The sequence below is a fragment of the Oryzias melastigma genome, linkage group LG22 (genome assembly GCF_002922805.2).
Source record: "Oryzias melastigma strain HK-1 linkage group LG22, ASM292280v2, whole genome shotgun sequence".
NCBI classification, from domain to species: Eukaryota; Metazoa; Chordata; class Actinopteri; order Beloniformes; family Adrianichthyidae; genus Oryzias; species Oryzias melastigma.
Window position 1 is genome coordinate 17,761,242 of NC_050533.1, and position 22,276 is coordinate 17,783,517.

The following is a 22,276-nucleotide window of genomic DNA, read 5'->3' on the forward strand; positions in this document are numbered from 1 at the left end:
AGTAACCAGCGGTTCCCTTTTACCACAACCCCCCTCCTTCTGTCCACCTCTGCATCCCATCACAGAAAACGACTCATTGTCCAAAAATAGAATATCCCTTCTGTCACAGGCCATTCATTTTTTTTTCTAAATAAAGATCAAAACTTTTTATTGAATTACAGCTGAAAGGTTGTAATGGCTCCCTGCTGCGTGAGTCAGAGTAAACAAGCGCACACAGAGTGGGCATTGGACTTCCCTTCATAGGTGAGTAAACAGGAAAGACGTTTGGCCGGCGGGTTTAGCGCGTGTAGGTGGAGGAAAGGAGGAGGACACGGAGCAGAGGCCGACTCTCCTCGGATTCTTCGGGAGCGTTGACTGAATGAATCAAACGCTCTGTTTGAGGTCGCTGTAAATAATCCGGTGATTTCTAATGTGACGTCAACAAACATGTTGCTGATTTTTTCTTTCTTTTTTTGGGGGTCTGATAGTCATCAGCTGACATTTTGATCCTTCTAAATGTCAGTTCAATAATGTAGCTGTTTTTTTCTAAATTACAATAGGTTAAAAAAAATCTGAATGAGTTTTTGCTTTAAGGCTGAAAAGGCCTCAAAACCTCTAGATGTGGTTGAGGTGGCAACAGTGGTCAGAGAGCTTCCATCTCCCACGAACCAAAAAAAAAAAAACAAAAACAAACAAAACCCTCATATTTCAGGTGCCTTTATCTATGCCTTGTCACGCCTTGATGAATCTGACAGCAGCAGGCCTGCAGTCATCCGAATCCAACAAAAAAACCCCCATCGCTGCATAATTAAGAGCACCCAAATATCCTGGAGGACTTGTTCTCCATCCATCACAAGCCTCAGACCTCAGAATGTGGTAAGGATTTTGTCGCAACACAAAACTATTCCATTTGCAACGCCGCATTCCAGCGGGTTTATCAGTTGACCAATATTTGCTCTTCTTTTAATCACTGAGGCTGTGTGTGATCCGTCTGCAGTGACCTCGGGCGAGAACTGATGCCACAGAAAAAAAAAAACCCACTTCTTTGAAGGCGACATTAAATCCGCTCTTTATCTGTTCTCATCTGTCTCCGAGAGGGCTGACTGTCTTCACAGCCAAATCATAAATTAGGTGGTCATGAGGCCGCCATGTCTCCGGGTCATGGATAGAGGAGTCAGGAAAACACCCGAGAGTTGCTCAGCATGCTGCAGCTCTCCCCTCCCGTGGCACCTCCACCTGTAAGGCCTCTCTTTCAAAGACACCCATCTCCATTTTCAAACATCAAAGCTCTCCTTTGAGAGAGCAATTCGCACTGAGGGCGAGCCTTTCATGTGATTTCTGTGCCGCATGGGCGTGACTCAATGAGGCCGATTAAAAAAGCGATGCACCTGGCAGGTGCACAGCCTGCGCACCCGCACACGCAAATGCAACAACATGCATGCTACCTCTTTTGTTGACTTTGCAGAGAGACTGCAATATCACAAGAGAAATAACACAGCAAATGGCATTGTTTGTCTATTTGCATACTTTGTACAGTCTGTGTGCCAAATGCAAATAGAATCAACCTGCCAACACGAACCTGCCCCCCACCCTCACCCTGACCCCCCCTCCCATCCCTGCCCTTTTCTTACTGCTGGAGCTGCCTGCACACACCCAGCCGAGTAAATACAGGGAACAAAACATCACTTTGCCCCTGCAGTTTTGGTGGATTTGTGGCCTTTTGAGCGGTGAAGTGCATCACCTCCATCTGTGCATGCAGCTTACATACTGATATAGCGTTAGTTGTGATGATCTTACAGTATTTAAGAAAAAGAATATATGATTTTAGCAGTTTTAAGTTGATATCAAATGGAAGGGGAGCTCAAAAGGTGCATTACATGAGTTAATTCTGCTTTATTATCAAGATACATCATTAATAAAATACAAATAAACACTTCTAAAAGATGTTATCTAAAAGAAATCTCATAGTGTTTTCCATTTCTCATCTGTTTTGTATGCAAATGTTGTTTGTGTTTCTTTTCTGTGGGGGTGTTTTATTCAAACGCTTTCCTCACTGTTTCAATGAAATTCTATTTTACGCATTAGCATGCCTCTGCATCCATGCAAACTACAATCACTGAGGATCTCTTGGCTGCAGGCCCACATTCGCGCTCCTGCGGGGATTCATTTCAGGTGGAGAGGCTTAGAAAAAAATATATGGCGTCTCCTTTTTGCGCCGCGCAGAAAATAGTGACAGCTGATGTCATGTTTTAAGTGGGGGCTTTTAAGAGGAGCAGCAGAAATAGAGGAGGGTGGATTTACTGGTGTGCGTAATTCATCCAAAAAGGAGACCTCTAAATTGCCTTTAAAAATGCGCAAAAATGAGCACAGATCTGTCAGTTTCCAGCTTCAGCAGCAGAAGTTTGATAATAAAATTTGGAGGGGTGGTGCTGATGGAGGGGAAAGAGGGGGAGGGGGGTTAGTATGACGAGTGCCGGATGTATAATGAGGAAATCTGCGACAAGGGAGACAAAAATACTCAGCTGAACGCGCTTTCAGTTTTGGAGCTGTGCATTTACATCGATTAATGTGACTGTAAGTCACGTATGTGTGGAAATAAAAAAAAACCTGTATATCTGCATGCGCAACTGTCGCTTTTATGTTGCCACTGTTGCAGTCTTGTCCGTCAGAGACTCTTGTCTGGATTGGCAAACATTAATACCCCCATCACTACCCCCCCACGTGGGCTGGCAGCCAGGCAGACGCAGGCCTCTGCGCAGTAAAGCCCGAGCGGGCCTGCAGACAGGTGTGCGCAGCGCCAGCCAAGAGCGGCTTCAGGCTGTCTGCGCGACCCACACTGAGAGGCATTGTCAAAGCAACAAGGATGAAAGCGCTTCGCAGACATATAACTGTCTCCGACGATGAGACTCATCATAAAAAAATGCTGATAGTTTTATGTGCTGGCAGTGCTTTTGCTCAATCCGCGCGGTGCCTTGTGGTTAAAGAAGAATCTGATTATTTTTATGGTGCTAATAATGACTGAATACTTTGTGTGTGTGTGTTCCCCTTCTTGTGCGCCTGTGCCGGGACATGACTGATATTACACTCGCAGAATGCGCTTCTTGTTTAAATATGAGAGCTTCTTTATGTCGTCTCGTGTGATTTCTATTTACAAAGGAGCGCTAGAGCGCACTAAAACGGGCGGAAATGTCGTGTCTGCATCTGAAAGCTCCACATAATTCAATAAAATGAAGAAAAAAAATAGTCTTGTTTGTGTTCATGAATGGATTTGATGTTTACATTATTTATGTTGTTTGCGTGAGATCGAGTTTGGGGATTTCTTTTGGCCTAAAATATTTTGCCCTGTTATAAAAGTGTCCATTTTTAGCAAAAAGCGACACTGAGTGCATGCAGAAATAATGAAAAATTCAAAGCAAGACGCACAGGAAGGCACCAACATGTCCCCAGACCGGATAAAAAATGTGTCAGGAGGGGCACTGTGCGTAAAACTCTAGATGTGCCAAAAGGTGAACAACAACATCATAAACATCATAAAGTCTATTTTTCATATTTTTCCTGCTAAAACTTTATATAAAGGCGCGCGCGCTCTGACACGCGACCTTATTATTATCCAACTACTGCTCCATCTTTTTTTTTACTTCTCCAAATAGCATTCAGCTTTGTGGGGGTGTGATCCCATTCCCTCTGCAGTATATCCCCTCTCATGTGTCTGTTCCATCCCAAAAAAGCCTTACACCCCCCCCCCCCNTTCCATCCTTATAGACTTGTAGCCACAACAACTGACTCATGCGCACCGCAAAAGCAAACCGCACAAACGCAGCTGCGTCTGCGCACATGGCGCTGAATAGCAGCACAGGGTCCGGCGGTTCAGTCAGCTAGCCACTTATGTGGTCAGGCAGAGGAGCAGCAGCGGAGGTGTGAGGAGGAGGAGGAGGAGAAGGAGGAAGAGGGCTGAGCCACCTGCGGCTTGCAAACTCACTCAACTCTTCTTAGTGGTCTTGGGTTATGCCTTAATAAGCTTTACAGTTTCCTGTGAGAGGGCCTTTCCCTGCTCCTCTACTGCGCGCGCTCACACACACGCACGCGCGCACGCTGGTGAGAATAATGAAGAATAACCGGTACAACCTACATCTGAGCCAAACTTCATCCTCATCTCCAAATCTTCACCCCCACACACAGACGAATCTCCTGAAATTTTGATTTTTTTTCCCTCTCCTGAACATGTGACCGTGTGAACAATTTTTACCGTGCACGCCCACACGCGCGCGGATGCTTCAATTATCACTTGCTGAATGACTCATGCGGTTCGCTTAGCACGCACGCACGCCTTCAGAGCATCACCACATGCAGCAACTGCCATCGGTGTGTGTGCACTCACTGCGCGGTTCCCGCGGTCCGTCCACGGTGACCTTGATGGCTCGGTGGTAGGTGGCCACCTGCGGCGGTCCGGTGAAGACGGTGATGGTCAGGGTGAAGCTCTTTCCTGCAGAGCGACAAAATCCCCCCAAAAAATGATCAGGGGGGGTTCACATTTCCCCTCTAAGACAAACTCACTTTCCGTCCACAAAACCTCAAATTTAGCCCTATAAAAATATAAAATAAGGACAGCATTGCAGTGGGCATGATTTTGATTATTGAGACAATGCATTCCAGACGGCCCTGATGAGCTGACAGCAGCGGTTTGCTGCTGAACTCCATCTGCATCAGAGCAGAGGCAGAAAGACGCGTCCCAACTCCCGGAGAAAAGCATCTTTTGTTCAGATTGCGTGCGATTAAAAAAAGAATAAAAACTCTTTACATAAACAAAAAATATAAATCCTAAAAGAAAGGAACAATTGAGGCTATTTTCCTTTCAGAAAATCACAGGTCATTTGACATTTTAGGCCATAAAAGCAGAATGGGCTGCTTGGAAAATGATAGAAAAGCCTTCTTAAGTCGATGAACAATCGTGCTTTGAAAGTATATTTAGGTCAGTGAAATGTGTTATTTATGCCGCAGCATTGAGAGGTTTTGCTTTACTCGATTCAGGAGAAAATGCCAGTCAGCAGGCCTGGGTTTCAAACCGCAGCATCCTGCAAACAGGCCCAGCGATGTGCTCGTCTGCATCGCTGATGGCAATCGAACACCATATGATAAACACTAGGATCTATCATTTAAAACAAATAACAATGCCTTATTGTCCGATTAGTCCAGCGCGTAAATTGTTCTGATGCGTCTTTACGCGCGCCCTCAGACCTGGATAATTACATGGCCCGTTGGATTTAAGAAATTATAGGGGAACGTTTGCGTGACGCAGACTTTTTTGATGACACCCACAAAAGTGTCACCTGGTCTTAAGTGAAAAAATGACCTGCACTCTGTGGGCAAACAGAAAATCAGCAAACCATTTATTTATGTATTATTATTTTTGAGGTTATGGGACCGATTTGTAAAACTAGACGTGTTTTATTTGCACTCAAAAAAGTAAACAATAAATATATATGAGATAACCTCGGTGGTTTGGCTCACCTCGTCCGCTCCTGCCCACAAAGCGCAGGTCGTTGAAGCGGGCCACCTGGTTCTTCATCACGGCAGAGGCGTTCCTCAGTTCGGCTGAGTAGTTCTCGTCGTTTCCGGCCATGACGGTCACCAGGGTGCCGTCGGGAACGTCACCGAGGGCCACCACCTGCGCGCGCGAGACAGAGCGGACGGTCATTCCACCAAACCAACACAGTGCGCTTGAAAACCGCATCCCAGTGATCAGGCCGAACATCTCTGCACCGCAGAGGTCAGCGGTCAACAAGTTGTGGCCCAAAAATGTCTGTTGTTAACACGCAGTTTGTTAATTTAGGGAGTGTTTTGTTACAGTAAGACATAAACAACCCATAAATATTTATGACACTTTAAATTTTGAAAGTTAAAATAGTTAGAAAATGATATCAAGCACGTATTTAGTCATATTCTCATCATTTCCTTTCGTGCGTAAAACGCTTGAGCTGCATTATTTTGAAGCTTTGAATTCTCCAAACGCGTCGATAAATTAAAACATCCTGCATCTAAAAAATAATAAAATCTCAAATATTTAAAATTCTGTCTGTGATGGATTCATGTTTCTATTGTTTGCTGCTAGAAAATAATTTTAACTTAAATGAAATCATGCATTTTGAGATGAGTTTTACCTTGAAAGCCACTGGCAGCGTCTTGTTGCATCGCCAGTGAGACGGCAGCACAGAGCACAGGAAGTTGGGGCTGTCGGTCCGGACCAGCTCCCCTGCGTGGTCCGCCAGGACGTCCACCACGTTCCTGTTGTCCGGTCTTGACCTGAGCGGCCCCGTGGTGGCCATGGCCCCGTTGCTGTCTCCAATCTTGCTGCAGGGGAAGGACGTTGAGGGCGGTGTGAACCGTCTGGTTGTGGGCGGCTCTACGGGAATATGCATCACAACAGCTTGGGTCAGTGCCACCTGACTGGGTCGTGGAGAGCAGAACTCTCAGTGAGGAAAAGCAGTTTTTTGGGGGGGTCTCTTTTAGTCCTCCAGACGCTGCGGGTGTGAGCTGCCCGCCGCGTGAGCGCAGAGGATGGAGGCGCAGAGTGGAGGAAGAAAAAAAGTCTCACTGCTTTAACAGAAACGACGAGCTCCAACGACGTGAGACCAGAGCATGACGCGCCAGACTGAATTATCTTTGTCTCTACAAGCCAAAAACGCGTCTGCAGAACCTGACCTATCCAGTCTAGAGTCTTTCAGCACAAAATGCTTCAGCTTTCACCTGAACCAGTCAAGCAATGGCAGCTTATTTACTGGCGACGAGTGATAATGTCGGGGAAGCAGGTACTCCAAAAAGTTCAAACTGCAGTCTCAGATTAACTTTTACGACTGGATTCTTTTAAAAAAATGAAATACGAGCCTTCAAGTCGTTAAAAAAACAACTAAAAGTTTTCTTCAACTCTTTGTCCGTTGTTCGTGCGTAAAAGTTCTTGAAGTCTAATCCCGGCTGGATCTTCCTCCCGAAAACAAATAAACTCTGGGACAAAACAGTCGCTTCCAGTTGGGTTTCCTTCAGCAGTTATCCTTTAGGCACAGGACGGAGCCGCGCGAAGCCTGAGCAGACTGCCGCGAGATTATTTCACCCCACTCCTTTCAGCGTTTAGTGGTTGGGAGTGTGGAGAGGATTTCCACCAATGAAGCTGCTGGGTTGGGCTTTTACGCACCAATCAGCGCATGCTCGCTTGTCCCGCAGCGGAGCTCTGTTGTCACAAACCAGTTTAATTATTGATACATATCTGACACTTTCTCTCCACGCGCGTTTTTGTGCATTAAAATGACTTTTAATATATTCTTTAAAAAAACAGAAAGTGAAAATATTGTTTTAGCGCAGCTTGAAAATTGAAATAAATAAATAAAATATACTTTATTTGGTGCAATTACTGCTTTAGACTAGTTTTTTTTACAGATAAAAAAAATCAAAATTATATAACAAACTTCCAGACTCCACTTTAAATCACTCAACACCTCCCTGACAACATTTATGCAGTTAAACTATTTTAATTTACCTACAAAGAAGCTCCAGAACACTCGGTTCTGCGGTTAAATATCATCTGATAAGCCGTTTTATTAAGACGCTCCGTAACTTATTTCCATGTAAACAAAAGAAAATCATAAAAAATGAAATTAGAATCTTTGATCTTTATCTCATTAATGAACTGCTCCGAAATAAACTCGACAATTAAAGCAAACAGACATAAATAGTCCAATTACGCATCAACAAAAACGAACTCGTATGCGCCACAGGCTGAATTCATTATTGAAAAAGTTGCATCCAGTGACGGCACACCCAGCCATCCTGCTTTTTGACACTAGTTGGCGCGTTTGCCTTTTCAATCGCTGCTGTCAGCTCCGGCTGTCAGACAGACGTTTCTCATCTGCGCAGAGGAAACCTTTGCTCTGGGCGCTCAGACAGGCGGAGTTTCATCTCCGACCTGACAGCAAGACGCTCAACGAACCACTCCGGTGATTGTTCTGGATGAGGAAGAAGCAAACGGATAGATGCTGAAAATACAAATACAATCTACGCTTTATTCAAGAATTTTATATTTATAGTGTGAAGTCTTCCAAACATAAAATAACCATAGAATGTACAGAATACTTTCAATATTTTTTTAAAAACTATTAAATAAAGATAATTGGTTTTGTTCTTTTTTTCGTCCCAAAAAAATAGCATTTTTAAACCTGAAAATATAAAAAAAAATATTAATTGAAATATCTACATTATGATTAAGTTCTGCTATTTGTTCTTAATATAATTACGAACAAATTATGTTCCTCTGTAGTTTTCCCATGTCGATTTAATTAGCTTTAATCAACCAGAATGTAATATATTTGACAAGATTTGTTCTTTTTATTTACATCATCACAATCAGGGGTGCGCATGCCTGTTGACAGAAGACTTTACGCGCACTTATGGAGCAAGGTGGCATCCACGCGCACTGACGCACCGATCACATCCGCAGCCTGGCACACAGACTCAGAAGGGGGTTTGAGTCTTCATGACAGTCAAACTGAGACCAGACTCATTTTTACCATATTCTCGTGGGAACTGTTGTTTTTGACCATGAGCCTCTGACACGGGATGCGCCGGTGCGTCACCACAACATGTGTGAGAAAATGTCCAAAACAACAAAAAGTCCACGTCAACGGAAATCAGAATTTGAACAAAAGATAGATTGAGTCAAATAGGACTTTTTTACATTTTAGGTAAAGTTTTTTTTTTTTTTTTTGCTTTTTACAAATTCTTTTTATGATTTTTAATTTTTTTATTGTGTTTTAACATAGTAACAACAAATAAAAAGACTCCCAGAGAGTGAAATATATATTTAAGCACACATTTACTACTAAAAATGAGGCAAAATAAAAACAAAAAGTATCAAAAAGCTAATTATTTCTAAATCTGGCAGCAAAACCTTCAATTTTATCACACATGTTGGTTTTTTCAGTCAATATTTTAATAAATCCCAAATACTGTCACAGCTAATAGTCACATCTCTTAGCTGTCATGTATCTTCAAGTTCAGCTGGTACAGGGACAATGCTCCTGATATTTTAGTCGTCCTCCTGCCTTAGTTCATTATTAAAACGTGACCACATGCACTAGCTATACCCCACTCAGCCGTAATGTTCGCTCCGGGCGCCTGTCACATTTAGACCTCTGCATTTCAACACACAGTTTCTACAGTTTCAGCCGCAAAGGCACAGAGGACAGAGCTCTGCCATGCCCCTGAACGCTTTTTAATGATCCGGCCAGGGCTGAGCCTGAAATCAAGACACGACTCCCTCGTGAAGGCCCCCACCAACCATATTGTTTTTACAAAAATATATCCCTCAGGTAACAGCCATGAGAACATGCTTCTCCTTCAGAGCTAAGTGGTGACTAAAAAGTTTGTTTTGATCTGAATTCTTTGTTTTTTCTGATATGAATCACAACCTACAATTATGACAGGAAAAAAAACTTTCAGTTTTAATGCAATGAACACATTAAAAACATAATTCTCCAATTTTTTGTAAACTTTTTGAAACATATCTTCACTTAAGCCAAAGCCACTACCTGAGCTAATGAGTCAGGTATAAGATGAGTGCTGTTCCCATTAAGGAGAAAACCTTTGGGGTCTGTAAACGTATACCTGCTTCTAAAGGCCACCCACACAGCCCTCAGAGCATCCTAAAGTCCTGATGAAGACGAGGGGCAGCTTCTCTCTTTTAGACGCTCCTCTTTCTTGGATTTGATCTAATAGCCAGAGTAAACTCCCAGGTTATTTTCGGACAGCCTTCGGATGTGCAGCTATTCATTTGGAAAAGGGGGCGCCTTTAGAACCCGTTTGGGGTTCGGTGATGACATAAGACAAAGATTTCTATCTTTAGAGGAGCTGTGGCGGTCACACATTTCTGTACATTCACAAATTACAGGCCAGGCTCTGGCCCTCAACCCACCGAACGCATTCCTTCCGAAAAGTGTCTGCTCGGATTTCATCTGGGGGTTTCTGCTGGGTGGAAATGTGAGTGTTCTGAATGGACAACTCGAGTTTTATTCCTCTCGGATTAAATTAGCTCTACTTTGGGACTTGGGGTATTTTTTTGTATGAATGATGAATTCTGCGGCGGCTGTGGAACGCTGAGCTTGTTTACCCTTCCCTCCTCCTTTTTCCCTTTTTTGTTGAAATGCAGCTCGCTATGAAATTGACTTCTCCTGCTTGATATGACAGGAGTGTCTGTGATTAGACTTCCAAGCATGATGTAAGTCACCAAAACCGTTTGTGCCAGTCCCCTCAAAGCCAAATCATATTCTAGCGTCGGAGTGTTTATATACACAAGTATATGGAGAAACTTTTAAACAACAGTGAGTGGGTACAGACTGTTTGGGTTTCGGGCTCCTGCTGCTCTGATGGCTGATTCTTTCTCAAATTTTGATTACACAACGTGTCAGCACATCACAATCGGTGGTCATTTTTGTCCATTTTGATGTTCAGACAAGAAAATAGGAACCACATTGAGGATTTTTGATCATATAAATTTGTATGTTACTTTTTCTCCACCGAGGTCGTCTGTGTTAGTTTTAATGATGTCTGGTGCGCCTTTTGTGTACTCTGCTCGGCTTGTAATACTCTTGAACTTCTACTTTAAACTTTTCCACAGTGATTTGCCCCTCGCATGACTTTATGCTTTCAGTAACTCACGAGAGTGTCAGGCCCCAATTTGGGATCCCCGGAGCCGTCGAGAACATATTTTATTCCAGCGAAGATGAAGAGGACGGTGACGTTTCCAAACCCAGCACCTAATTATATGGAAGCATGATGAGCTGCGATGCAGCAGTTACCAGAGGAGACAATGAGCGCATTCATCCCATGCATCTTTAATGAGCTCCTTACATTTGATCAAAGGTGCAGAGAGGAGCTGAGGGCTTATTAAAGCTTCATGAATTAAGTGAGCAACCTAATGGTTGTTGCGGGACGACTCTGAATGTTACACCTTTTATTTTATTATTTCAGTCGGTTACAAATGGGATCCTTGAAGATTGTTTCAAACATAGAAAGCAATCAGTTCCTCTAATCCTCTGGAGCAAACAGTGAACATACTAAATTACATTCTTATATAGTTTTTAAATTAAAAAGTAGTTTAATTTTAACAGTAATATTCCTTAATCTCAGCAATAATCAAACTGCTAACAACATTTGCAAAATATTTCCAATCTTGTTAGCCTTTGCTAAAGTCATTATGCTTTCTATTATTAACTTTTTGTTGACATATAAGTTTAAAAATACTCAAAATAGCCAAAAAAGTGTAGAAATAAGTACACATTAATACAAGAAAAATACTTTTAAATCCTTTGAATCATTACATGACCTTTAACCTTTTACCATACTACACTCACAATTATCTATCTGGTTTTGTTAAATCGAAAGGTGAGATTCTAATAACTTTCAAGCAATCAGTTTAACTCTTTTTGACAAATTTACTTTAGAGAAAAAGGCAAAAACTTTGCAAATAAAAAAAAGTTATTTAGTTATTTGACACAGGATGTATCTTATTTTGAAAGGAACTTGAATGTGCTGCAGTCTAAAGTAAAATAGATTGAAATTGTCATAGACATATATAGCACTGTTATAATTCTATTATTAATGCATAAACATGTTAAAGTAACATTTAATAAATAAATATCCTAAGTTTGAAATCATCTCTGTACATTACTATTGTTTGTCTTCTTTAATTCAAATGTTTGGTTTGATTGATTGAAATAAAACATTTCCAAATCAACAACAGCCCTTTAAGCATGGACTCGCTTAATTTACATTCATTTAACCCTAAAACACTTTCGATATAAAAAGTTACACCATCATTTTTGCCGGGTAATTTTTACTCAATAAAATATACCCAATAAAAAAGTATTTCTCATAAGAAATAAATAAGAATATAACAACACGTGATAAATTACAGTAGTTATCTTTTATTTTCAACTGTAGTTTATGTAACAAAATTAAAATTAGAAACAGGAATATCCTAAAACATGCTCAAAAATGACTGAAAAATCAAGAATTTGAGAAGAAAAAAATTCTTAATAAAAAGATATTGGAGACTTGGTCTTTGGTTCACCCATTTCTGGGACATGTGAGACTTTATCCAGGGACCCATGAAAAATGCAACTTATTTAAGATCTTGTAAATACTTTTGCTCGGTTGAAATTAACCCGGCGATAATGCTCTAGGGTTAAAAATCTCACAGTGGGATGTTTATTTTCTTAATTTCTTATGTACTGTTTAGTATTTTTGTAAACTGTTGAACACGGGGGTGGAGTAATCATGATTTGACTTTTTAAGGGAAAAAGAGATTCAATCCAAATCATCGTGAGAGCAGACACCACACCTACAAAACTGAGAAAGAAAAAACTACAACAGCAAATGACATTTAAATCTGTATACATAAAAATCCAAAGAGATCAAGACACTGGATGACTGAGATGTATTAGTCTAAACATAAAAATAAACATACTCTATAGACAAAGGGACTCTTGTTTGTTCTTATCGTCTATCTGGCACATATTCAGGATTCAATCTGATGTTTCCCTCCAGAAGTGAAGATGATTTTCTTAAAAACTCCCGTACTCTGAAGGTTTCTACCCAAATTCAGCGCTTGCTGGATTTGCATTGTCTGCAGACAGACGTCCTCACTCATCCTCAGTGTGAGTCATCCTCTTATAACGCTGTTATGCAAGTCTGACCCCGGCACGTTCACACAGACCAGACTTACTTGATCAGTTTACAAAAAAACACACCTCTGTCATTTAACCGCCGTCACACAAAGATATTAATGTCTTCATTGCCTTTAGCTGAATGTCTGCTCAGCCATTCATTGATGTTTTGTATTTTTTTGCCAAATGCTTTGACTTTTAAGTCTTTTTCAAGTTAAAAGCTACAAACGGACTCGTGTGAATCCCTGGAGCTCGAATGTGGTCAGAACCCCTTTTCCTCCTTTTCATCCCTGTTTAGCGGCACGCCCCGCACCCAAAGAAACCAGAAGATGAGGGTTAGGGGGACGCCGTAAACCTCAGTGTCATGGTCATTCCGCCCTCACATCATCCGTCGGGTACACTTCTCCGACGATGACAGTCAGCAGCGTGTGATGTGGTTCCTGGGCCTGTTTATTCTTTGGAAACCCACTAAAAGTAGAAACTGGATGGTAAACTCACCAAAAAGCCCCACTGCTATAATAGGAGCTTTTTGGGGTTGAATTTTGATCTGGTGGGTTTGTGAATAGGGCCCTGCCTTGCTGCAGGGCACCATTCCTGGGACGTATTGTTTAGCGTGATCTGAAGGAAGCGTTTTAATATTTGCAGTGATTTGTATCCTAGAACAAAACATATAGTCCAAAATTAATAGAACGTGTGGCATTTTGGCTTTCCATGAGGACATCGGTGTACACTTCTGGAAATGTTGACGATGACGGACAAAAGACTGAGAAATGTACCAGCGCTCTGATTTTGTTCATGTTACTGAAGGACAGATTGATTCTTTTTTTCTTCCTTTATTTACCCCCGAAAGTCAGAATGTCCTTTAAATCTAAATGAGTCCCATAAATACGTCAACTCTCCCATTTTTTGTGGTTTTTAGTGCGAGCTATAATCATTTCTCATCTTTCTTTGTCTCCGACTGTGTGTATCGGCACACATACACAAATCCACGCACACAAATGGCAGTGTTTCTCCTTTTCTGGCTGGAGCATCTGATGCAAGGAAGGCAATCTGTAATCTGTAGTAATTGCATGTTGCAGAAAAACATTTTTCCGCTGTGGTAATCGCTGCAATATGTGCAGTTGCGTTGCCAAAGTAACAGCACCCCCACCCCTCGCAGACACACAACTCCGCACATGCTCAGACGTCCGCTGCAGGAGGCGTCCCGCTGAAAATCGTCTCCTCGCCCCAGTATGGGACGGATTCTGGGAGCTGCAGCTTAACTTCACATGGCGGCACCTGCGATGCTGCTGAGCTGAATTCACCTTCTGCAAAAAGATTTACAGTTCCTGTCGGTGACAGTTTAACTGCCATGCAGTGCCGGTGCCAAAGGCCTGCCAGCTGCCACACACAGATCAGAAGTCGAATCTTTCATTAATTCACCTCTTTTTGATTCTGTTTAACTGCAGTCACCCAGCAGGTGAGGATATTCAGCCTCCTATTGTCAGAGCTGTTACTGCAGATTGCAACAAATAAAAGTGGAACTTTACTCAAACCAATCATGATCAAATCTTCATTTTTTATCTGCTGTTTCATCACTTTCACACCAGAACTATGCCACTTCGCTGGAGGCTGGGCGAGATAAACAACACATGACGAAGAGTTTTTCCCACCTTTCCACCTGCCAAACAACCTCTTTCGCTTTCTGTAATTGCGCCTCAACAGCGAAATCATTACTCACTGCACCATCACCCCCTGTGCCCAGCGTTGCTCCAAAATATGTCAGCCCACTTAGGCTGTGTAACCACACACACCTACTAAAAGGGCAAGTTATGCGCAGACATTTATAGATGCACAGCAGACACAGAGATTGCAACCAGACTCTGTGCAAAACCCTTTTCCTCCCTGCGACTGCTGAAGTCATCCAAGCTCGCGGCAGCTGAACTTCCCCGCGTCTCTAATGGAGCTTCTGTCAGATCAAACAGCTTCCACTGACGGGGAGAGGAGACAGGACGCAGAGCTGGAAGCCGTTCAGTCTGACAGCTCCAACACGTTTGACTGGCAACACAGCCTGCGTCTCCTCTTCCATGGCTTCAGATCCCACGCAAATATAGTAGCGCCAGAGACAGAGGAGAGAAGGGGGGGTGAGGAAGGGGTTAGGCAGCAGACTCTGTCAACTCAGAAAATAAGTTGTGAAGTGTCCCTCTTACATAAACTCAAAGCTCCATAGCTTAGTTTTCACTCAAAGTAGAATCGCATGTGAGACGAGTATTAGGAAGTGTGCATGGCTTCCAGCAACCACCAGGACATTATAGCCAAGGCTGTAAACCGCAGTTTCACAGCAGACAATGGCTCTTTGTGCGTGCTGTGTGGCTGTCCCCACTTGATGGGAGGCCCAAATCTTTTAAAACTTGTATTTAATTGAAACTGATTAAGAGGATGTGTCCCCTTTTAAAATCTGGTTAATTAGTGGGAGCCATGTCAGTGGGGTAAGCAGGCCAGCCTGCCCTCGTTTAGCCTCATGACAGGCGAGATGTTTGATGTGGTCGCTCATGGAATGCTGTTGTTCATTCCTTTTTGCAACAAAAGCCACATGGTTTTGCTTTTTCAGACTATTCCGTGTTACTTTGAACTGCAAAGGAAAACGTAGAGGTATGTGACATATGACATGAATGGTGTGAATGTGAATCCGGCAGGAGACGAGTGGAAACGGCCAACGGCTAACCTTCAGATTCACAAGCAACTCAATGAGGAAATATTGACGCCTGTTCGTCACCGTTTTGTCTCTTTTATAGTCTCTCAACTTGATGACACTTCAAACTCAATCTAGTAGCTCCATGCTAGTTTCTATGTCTTCCTTATTCACATGAAAAGTGTCTATAAAATCTGTTACATTAAAAATTGCATTTAAAATGGAATTTCTGAGTATTTCTTTATTAAAATCATTAAGAGTGTAGGTTAATAAAATCGATTAATTGATCTAAATCGACTTAAGCTTAATAGATCAATAACTGACCCTTAAAAGTAGAAATCGATCTAATGCATAAAGCTAAAGTCCGCTAGCTTGATGCTAAGGTATAATGGGATTTTCCATAGGAAGGCTAATGCTAACCCTTGGTTGACCTAAACATACATTGCTGACTAAATGAAAATATTTATAAACTCACAATTATTTGTTCAAAAATCTTTTAGGGCAATATTTTTTAAAGTAACCATTTGTGGTCTAAAACACTGTTTTTGCTCATACTTTCTTCTTCTTCTGGAATAAGGCTATAGTGTGATCGCCACCTAGTGGCCAAACTGAAACACCCTCCAGGAGAGGCAGAACAATTGTTGGAGCTTCTCCATTTGAGAATCCATGTAACACTGTATGATATTAACAATCTCATTATTATTTTACTAATACATTTTACAGTATGTGAATGTATCAGATTAATGTGAATATCTTCAAAACATATATAGATTATTAATGTATTTCTAAACAAATGTGTCTAAATTGAATTTAACTGAACTGAATTGAGAGGATCGAAAGAATCAAAAAATCTAAATCGAATCGAATCAATTCTGGAAATTATTGGTGATACCCAGCCCTATAAGAGTGACAGACAAGCCACAAGCTACCTGTACCGCTAAATTCCAATGCACTCACTTGTAGATGACCGTTGTTTACCTCATCCCAGCTGGCTCAATACCGTACGGCGGGATAGCTCCAATATTGCTCGCCATTTTTGGTTTATCGGTAATGTTAGGTTGGGTTTGTGAGGGGCTGTAAACTAGTGGGAGAGTGTATAAACAGAATACGGGAAGTGGGCTGGTATACTCTCCTCCAACAGGCCCACCCAAAACTTTGAGGTGAATTTTTAATAAATTCCTGCAGAAACTGTCCTAAAAAAAGAAAAAAAAAAAAAAAGAAAAAAAAGCTTAATCACTTTTAGATTCCATCAAGAGATGATTGGAGTGGGACTTTGATAACATAAGTCCTCTTCATGTTTGATTCCAGGATTCAGCAAAGCCACAAAGGGGCTGAAGCGTCTCTGCATTCTAACTTCCATCAAGGATTTGTCTTAATTGTGATCCGAGAAAGCACTCATGCATCCTAAGTGATTGAATGTTTCCTTTCATCACCTCCATCACTAATCAGCAGTAGCTTTGCCCGGTGCTGTGTCCACGCAGACACGGCACGGCGGGATTTTTCCTCTCTTTAAACCAGAGCCCGAGGCGTTCATTGAGGCTCAGAGTCTAATCCCTTGATTGCTGTGTTTAGGCCGCGCACGTCGCTGCTCCACGTCAAGGCGGCCACAGCTAACGACGAGCTAATGACACGACGATGACAAGGAGCGTTTGTGGGCCCAATCAGAAAGCTAGAGTCTGGTTGGCTGGTGATTAGGTTAATCAAACTCCGTAGTAGCTGTAGTCGCGGCTCACTTTCTGCCTCCAATTTCATCACTGATTAAAGGAGAAAAGTTGTGTTCATGTCAGGGAGAAGTAAATATCTTTCTGCCAGAATTGCAACGTTAGCACGACCAGCTTTCAAACCACAGACAGTAAAGATCATTTATTTTTCTGACTTTCATCAAGCAGCAAAACTATGTTTTTTGTTTGTATTTATGATTTTCATTCGACTAAACAGAAAAAAAACATTTATCTTAAAACAACATATTTTTTTAAAAATCAAGCAATTTGAGGGATAAAACTAGCAATTTTTGCTGCGTAACCTTGTCAGTGATTTCACTGGACAACAGAAGACTGACTATTAAGATTAGGTAAGACAGCATTTAGACGGCAAACGTCACATTTGTCACCAAAGCATGTGCTGCTCCTCTCTGACTCAGCAGTGGTGAAAGTCAGACGGTTATTGGTGATGGCTGCACGCTAGAGAGGCTGCAGACTGACCGACCGTTCTGCAGACAGACTATGGAGAAGAAGCCGAGGGGCCACTTCTGCTGCACAGCTGAGGGGGAATCCCTGGCATGGTATTTCCTACACGGAGCTAATACAGAAGTAAGAAAGGTTTACTTTAGGGCAAAACCTCCTGGGAAAATAAAGCCTTCTGCTGCAGACTCATTGTGAAACACAAATTTGCATTTGTGAACTAAGTCGGTTTTGACAAAATTACCTTAATAGAAATGAGTTTCTGAAAGTTGTGATGCGAATTAGGAAAATTGCAAAAACAGGCTGCCTAGAAATAAGTCAAAAATTCTCACCCACTGGCAGATTTTAATTAAGTAAGAAAAAGAAATCTACCGATAGGGTAAGAAAAAAGGTATTACTAAGAACTCTTCTTAAACTCTCAAACTAAGATTATTTTGCAATTGAAAAACATCGCTATAATCTTCAAGGAGTCAGGAGTGCAAACTGGCCTACTATTTATATACCCTCGATCTACCAGCCGCCACTCGATATGATCAGCCATTCGCAACAATTTTGCGATTTCGTCAAGGGCAGCCAATGACCGATGTCAACTTTTAGAGTAAAATCATTGTCGCGAAATTTTTAACTTTTTCTTAAAACCTCCGTGGCCACTGTAGAAAAATGCAACTGCCAACTCCAGATTACAAATGCTGCCGCACGGTGACCTGCCGCTGCAGGGAGACTTGCATTCAGATCACCGCGCAGATGCAGTTTGGGATATGGGACCATCGCCTATAGCGGGGGTGAGCAAACTTTTTAAGTTACAAAAGGTTCTAAATCCTGATAAATGGTGAAGACCAGGAGCAAATACATAAACTGTTTTTTTTAATGCAACCTCATATGAGAAAGAAACAACAAGGAATCTGGACAAAAACATGCTAAAATCTGTGGTTTTTGCTCCTATTTTAGTGCCAACTGCAAAAATTGGTTGGGACAAAACACACTTAAAAAAACTCTGTATCTGTTGTATTGAAATGATGAGAAAAATGTCTGACTCGAAAAACATGTGTTTTAGAAAAACAACAAAAATAACTTTCTGCACCTAAACACAAGTCTGTTTGTTTGTGGTGCATCATCTAAAGTGAGACACCAGAATTACAGGAAAAAATAAAACATAAATGTGGATTTTCAAAAACCCAAGAGCTTACAAACGTTGGAAACGTTAGCTTAAATGAACCTTTATATGTTCTCTCTAAAGTCGTCATCACTTTCTACCAATCGACAGGTGGCTACAACCGCTCCATTCCACTTTTCAATGGACCTATAATCGATGGGGGCCCCAAGAGGTAGGGTCCGGTACTGATCAATGGGTCCATTTTACAATGGAATCGCTCAAAATACCCGACCTGACTGCTCAATGAAAACAAGGCTTAACATGATTTTTTTCTTGCAAGACAGAAAATAAAACACATTTTCTTGAAACAACAGTTTCTAAAGATTCAGTTTTTGCAGGGTGTGCACATTTATGATGCAAAACAACAAAAAATATCAACAGCAATATATCAAATATTAATCTGGTTTGCAGAAATAGTTTTAGGCTTTTCCCATCCATAGTGTCTCCCTTCAGCATCAAACTAATTCACCAATTATCTTAGTCACAAAATAACAACAGAATCTGCCAAAGAGAAAAGCACATTTAAGTGGGCCATTACTGAGGCAGTCATTTGGGCCCCCGGACTGCGTGTCGAAACAAAAACTAAAATCCTGTTTTTGAAGTGCTGCTCCTACTAAAAAAATCAATTCCTTGTGGTTAAAATTGTGTTTGAAAGCAGAGAAGAAGCAACCCCAAAACAAGTTTTATTGCGGCAGTGACAATTAACTGTATGTAAACAACTTTTGGAGAAAAAAAAAAAATCTGGGAACACAGAGGGAGATAGAGAATCAGACAACATCTTTTAGCCAGCAGCGCTCTCACATCCTATCATTATCTGCATATTTCCTCCTCCCTAATTACGTTTCTTACTTTATTGCTTATGGGAAGGAGGGAAGGCTATAAGTGTGTTTTGAGAATGATTAAAGTTACTTACAATTATTTGAAGATTCAGTCTTTTTTGTCTGTGAATAACACTGTTTGTTCTTTTGATGGTAACCTCACAGCCCCCAGAGTCTGCCAAATTTCCACACTTGATAAAGTAAAAGCCTCCTGCCTTCAATCTAACAGAAACGCCTGCCTCCCCATTTGTTTTTTGAACATGTGGGATCTCCATAAGTTTGACTCACTTCATGCGCCCGACCCATTCCTCTCCCATTAAAGCAATTTGTGGCTTAAAAGGCAACTGTAATGTCAAAAACAAAAGTGCTCAGCCGTCGAGGTTGTGCTTAGTCACAAGCTGTCTTTCTAACTGCAGCAGTGAGAGATGCTAAAATGATACAGGGAGGGGTCTAAACAAAAAGTGGATTCTTCCAAGTGGAGCTCAGGTCACAGCTCTCTAATTGCAGCTACTGAAACCTGTGATGAAACGTCCAACTGTTTACCTTATTTCCAGCCGTATAGAAAAACAACCCGGCGAGTTCGCTGCAGCAGAAAACTGTGGCACGAATGCATGTCAGTGGTGCATAAATTAGCCAACTTGTGTTTTATTCCTCAATTCCAAACTTGCCATGTAATGAGCTGCGGGGCTGGCCTGTGGTTGAAGGGCGTAGCTTCGAAACAAAAGCGAAGAATAAGAAGCTTTTTCTTTATTTAGTTGTGTGCTACACAGGATGAATGAGATCATGTACGTCCAGTCCTGTTGTGTGGATTCAGTCGTTTTCATGCGAGCTCTGATATGAAACATTATCTGCTCGTAAATGAAGCAAATTAAGCGTAAAGAAATGACTCATGGAAGTTGAAAACCCTCATCCGGCACGAGCTTTAAAAGTCAGAAATCAAGCTAAAGAGATTCTCGATCATTTCCACCCCGTTATCCAATTATGAGTGAGCTTAAAGTCCGTATTCCAGACATGCAGCCTCAATCTTCAGGGACCTATTTACTGAAGCCGGTCTAGACGTTGTAAATTCTTCTAACATGGCTCCATCCTTCCAGAAACTTTTCTTTCTACTAAATCGCATCAGCTATTTAATCTGCTTTTTATTTTTACCATTTATGTAAAAAATAACATTAAAAAGTATATTAAATCACTTATTTAATTATTTTCTTTGTATCCTAATTGCGTTCTTGTTTATCGATTGCACTATATTCTATCTAAAGTTACCTGTTAAAGGACTAACCCCTCGAAAACGAGATACTATCTCAAGGGGCACATCCTCACATTGTTTAGAAATATTAAATAATAAATATTTAATCATTTTTGTATTTTTTTTACATACTTTTACAGTCTCCTTGGACCATCTGATTAGTTTTTGACATGCTAATTTAGATGAATTGGGATTAAAATCCCACTTTAATCATAATCTGATCCATTGTAAAAGTGGTATGTTAACATTTTTTGTTTAAAGTCCCCCTCCAATGAAATTCCTGTTTTTTTTTAGTTTTTAACATGTCTGTGTGGCATTTTTCTTATGAAAGAGAACAAGTGTAATAAGAAATCATTTTGTTTTTGCATTTCCGAGTATTTCTACTTTTAAATCGCTGTCAATCAAACTGTCTTGGACAGACTCTGTTTGAAATAATGAGCCTTTTTTACGTCACAACAGCTCTGCTGCACATGCACTAAACCCTCATCATGCCCGACTAGCGTATCTAGTTCAGGTAAGAGAAGATGGTATCTTCCATTGACTGCAGTCAAATGAGCCGCCGTTCACATTTCTGTGGTCAAATCAGCATCACTGGATTTTTGTGTGAGTTTCATACAATACTTAAGGTAGCAGGACTGAGACCGCTGGAAAATCTCAGTGAGACTCCGCAGACCTTCTTGATGTGACCACAGAAATGTGAACGGCGGCTCATTTGACCGCAGTTGTAAAGGATTGTAGATCAATGAAAGTTCGGTCCATGAAGATCTTCACTTCCTCGTTTGAGCAAACATCCAGGTCAAAGCGATACAGCTGGACATTACCAATATTGCTTGACAGATCCCGCCTTAGTCAGATAGGGAGCTCCAGAAGCCACACCCCCTCAGAGGAGATTTTGGAAACAGATCAACATTAAAAATAGCTTTTTCAGACATTTAGGTTGCGGGATTTTGGTTAAAAACTTCATAATCACATTTAAAACAATACAGCGAACATTTTTTTAAAATAAAAAAAGTTGTCATAGAAGGACTTTAAGCGTCGCTAGCGATGCCTCAGGTATTAAAGGGTTAACTAAGATTATGTCCTTTAACAATGTTGTTTTCTAGGACATAGAAATTCGCCTTTGAGTTATCGGTGGAACTGTTAAGTGTGGAGAAAGCCCACCCCCCTTCCCATCATCCAGCTGTTTACGTGCTTGCCAGCTAGCTTACAGCTCTCACACCACCAAACTAACGCTATACATGCAGCAAAAATGGTGAGTAATATCGGTACAGATTTGTGGAAGATGCCAGCTCAGTCGAGGAAAATGAAGACGTTCATGGATCTATTTGTCTGCAAGTAGAAGCATCAGAATGGAGCAGGGAGCTTGTGGCTTGCCTTAATAACTTGAATGTCACACATACAAACTTTTTCCAACTGCATTTTTGCATCTGTTCTAGCTCCATCACAATAATTTGAATAAAAAAATGCTAAAAAATGCAATTTTAAGAATATAAGACCTCCATTTTGAGGAAAAGGCCAC

At 41.3% G+C, this 22,276-nt stretch overlaps 1 protein-coding gene across 3 annotated transcripts in view; it reads right to left on the reverse strand.

Annotated features, from left to right (window-relative positions):
• Nucleotides 1–22,276, reverse strand: part of runx3 (RUNX family transcription factor 3) — a 42,616-nt gene that overhangs the window by 14,662 nt on the left and 5,678 nt on the right. For all 3 annotated transcript variants that reach the window (XM_024277371.2, XM_024277361.2, XM_036209947.1), the window contains 3 exons: nucleotides 6,138–6,379; nucleotides 5,488–5,644; nucleotides 4,358–4,462 (listed from right to left, as the gene is read on the reverse strand). In XM_024277371.2, coding sequence (XP_024133139.1) covers nucleotides 4,358–4,462; nucleotides 5,488–5,644; nucleotides 6,138–6,379 — 504 coding nt within the window. The remainder of the gene's footprint in view (nucleotides 1–4,357; nucleotides 4,463–5,487; nucleotides 5,645–6,137; nucleotides 6,380–22,276) is intronic.